Here is a 904-nt window from a genome sequence, read left to right on the forward strand (position 1 = left end):
ATAAAAAAACATGCGTTGATGTGACTTCTTACAAACAGCGTCAACCTGTGGCTCGACTGGTAGAGTTTTGTTTCAATATATGTGCTACAAATGCCACAAATGCCTTAAGTCAATTTGGATTAATTCAGCAAGTAATGTTGCAGTGCCAATGGAGATGTCTTTATTCAGGTCCCGGAAATGCCTCATCATGACAGTCTCCTCTTCAGATAAATAAATCTACTGTGATGTTTCTGTGTCCAGCTGGATTCGGACAACATTGAGAGCTTTCTGCTGTTCGGGGCGTTGTTCGAAGCCACCATGATTGACAGGAAGATTGGAGACAAGCCCATCAGCATTGAGTTCTCCCTCGGTGAGTCTCCAAATCTACTGATCTCACTCCGTCTCACGTTAAAGTTCTTTATAATCAAAGGAGCTCAACATGTTTCATTTAATACGTCTTGATGCAACTCTTGAGTAGTTTGTGAAGTTATTGCTTTGGATTTGAGGATTTTATTTCTGTTCTTTGGTCCACCCTGCATTTATCTCTGAAACCCAGAATTAAATCACAGTACAGTAGGTCAAATTCCTGAAAACAATTACACTTGATGGCATCGGTGTCCAGCGGTGGAAGAAGTACTCAGATCTTTCACTTAAGTGAAAGTTGCAATACTACATTGTAGAAATACTCTGTTACAAGTAAAAGCCCTACATTTAAAATGTTACTTTAGTACAAAAGTATACTTAAAGTACCAAAAGTTAAAGGACAATTATTGCAGATTGACCGATTTTAGAATAATGTATTCTGAATAATGTTTTTGGATTAGATTGATTTATTGATGAGTACATCACTTTAATACTGCAGCTGGCAAATGTGGGGGTTCATTTTAATTTGTTTATACATATTTTATATATATATATATATATA

At 36.4% G+C, this 904-nt stretch overlaps 1 protein-coding gene across 1 annotated transcript in view; it reads left to right on the forward strand.

Annotated features, from left to right (window-relative positions):
- Nucleotides 1–904, forward strand: part of fer1l6 (fer-1 like family member 6) — a 39,599-nt gene that overhangs the window by 8,665 nt on the left and 30,030 nt on the right. The window contains 1 exon segment of the mRNA XM_032515412.1: nucleotides 241–349. Within this exon segment, the coding sequence (XP_032371303.1) occupies nucleotides 241–349 (109 nt within the window).

Source organism: Etheostoma spectabile, chromosome 5 (genome assembly GCF_008692095.1).
Source record: "Etheostoma spectabile isolate EspeVRDwgs_2016 chromosome 5, UIUC_Espe_1.0, whole genome shotgun sequence".
NCBI classification, from domain to species: Eukaryota; Metazoa; Chordata; class Actinopteri; order Perciformes; family Percidae; genus Etheostoma; species Etheostoma spectabile.